This window comes from Olea europaea, chromosome 15, assembly GCF_002742605.1.
Source record: "Olea europaea var. sylvestris chromosome 15, O_europaea_v1, whole genome shotgun sequence".
Classification (NCBI taxonomy): domain Eukaryota; kingdom Viridiplantae; phylum Streptophyta; class Magnoliopsida; order Lamiales; family Oleaceae; genus Olea; species Olea europaea.
This window is the reverse complement of record NC_036251.1, coordinates 382,403-383,844: the sequence shown is the minus strand read 5'-3', so window position 1 is coordinate 383,844 and position 1,442 is coordinate 382,403. Positions and strand designations below refer to the sequence as shown.

General features: G+C 35.5%; 1 protein-coding gene across 1 annotated transcript in view; it reads right to left on the bottom strand.

The window, feature by feature from the left end:
* Positions 1–631, bottom strand: part of LOC111409747 — a 6,555-nt gene extending 5,924 nt beyond the window's left edge. Inside the window, exon 1 of the mRNA XM_023039755.1 lies at positions 437–631. Within this exon, the coding sequence (XP_022895523.1) occupies positions 437–600 (164 nt within the window). The 5' untranslated portion in view covers positions 601–631. The remainder of the gene's footprint in view (positions 1–436) is intronic.
* Between the last annotated feature and the right edge of the window lie 811 nt (positions 632–1,442).

Below are 1,442 nucleotides of genomic sequence, written 5' to 3'. Positions count from 1 at the left end.
ATGGAAAATATCATTTTTTCACCCAAATTCCAAACCTTGGATGTTTGATTGCTATTTTTTTCCATTGAAAATATTTTCCAACTTTTGAAAATATGCCTAATTTTCCTGGTTTTTAAGATATTATACATGCCAATCAAACACGCTCTTACATTTTAACTGCACTATAATAATCATCTGTTATTCAATTACCATCTAATTAAATCCTTCAGAACTTGATGCAGTGAAGTCTTTCCAATTAACATAATAATTTCGAAATGTATTTTTCGATTCTACTAAGGATGACAGGCAAGATTCAAACTTTTTAACCTACATATGTCAGTACTTCACCTACGTTCAATCAACTATGATCAACCAAAAGAAATTGAGTAAATTTCTGAATAGAAAAGAGTAAAACCTAGGAAAAGCACAATAAAAATTGACAAGAACAGAAACAGACCTGGGAGAGTGCAAGAGGCCTAGCTTCAGAGGGCCGGAATGGAGCTCGGCCCATCGGAGAGAACAGACGTTAATGGTGAATCCCAATCCTTCCGAGTAAAATCTTGCTGCTTTAGGAACATCCTTGTGTAGCTGCACTATGTATCTGAATGTTGCTGCCGCCATTTCTCTCTCCTCTCTCTCTCTCTCTCTCTCTNATTCTACTATCCACAGAACAATTAGTCATGACCACAAGAACAGGGCATAGCTACATTCATTTATTACAAGTCGAAAACAGTATCATAATTTGATCAGAAATGCTTCATTTTCTAGACTTCATCTAAGAGACCTCAATATTTATTTCAGTTAACAAAGATAGGACAGAAAGAGCATAACTAGAGTTAAGAGTGGCATGCTGAACCATCTGAACAACAACTAAATTAAAAATAGGACATTCATGAACTATGAGCACGCCCTCAAGTAAATTCTGAGATTTAAAACCGTAGCCAATTTTTTTCTTCATGAACCCGGAGTTCCTTACAGTTCAAGGGAATTGATCTCAGATTAGAAAACAAAAGTGCAGGGGAACTAAACAGGCTTGGCATGACCTTCTATCTTTCCGTCAAAGAAGAACTAAAGAAAACTATTTAATTAATCGCCTTTTGCGCATAGAGAAATGATAGAGCAGGTTAACTACTCTCTTAGGAATTGGAACTTCTTTTCCTTATTTGCATTAAAAAGAATAACCTAGTTATTGGATGATGATGATGATAATAATAATCTGCAAGAATCACATCTTTAAAATAATAAACTGTGAGCATGCTCCCAAGAAAGTTACGATGAAAATCATACTGTATCATTCAACTTAATGCACAATTAAAAACCTATTGCACTTGCACCTTATAAATTTTGAGCACTGGTTGAAAATGCAAGTGTAACACAATGTCACCGGATAGAACTGGGTAATCCTTTAACATTTAGCCAGTTGAACTCATCGCAGTTCAAGAATGCCAGCACTCACCCCATAC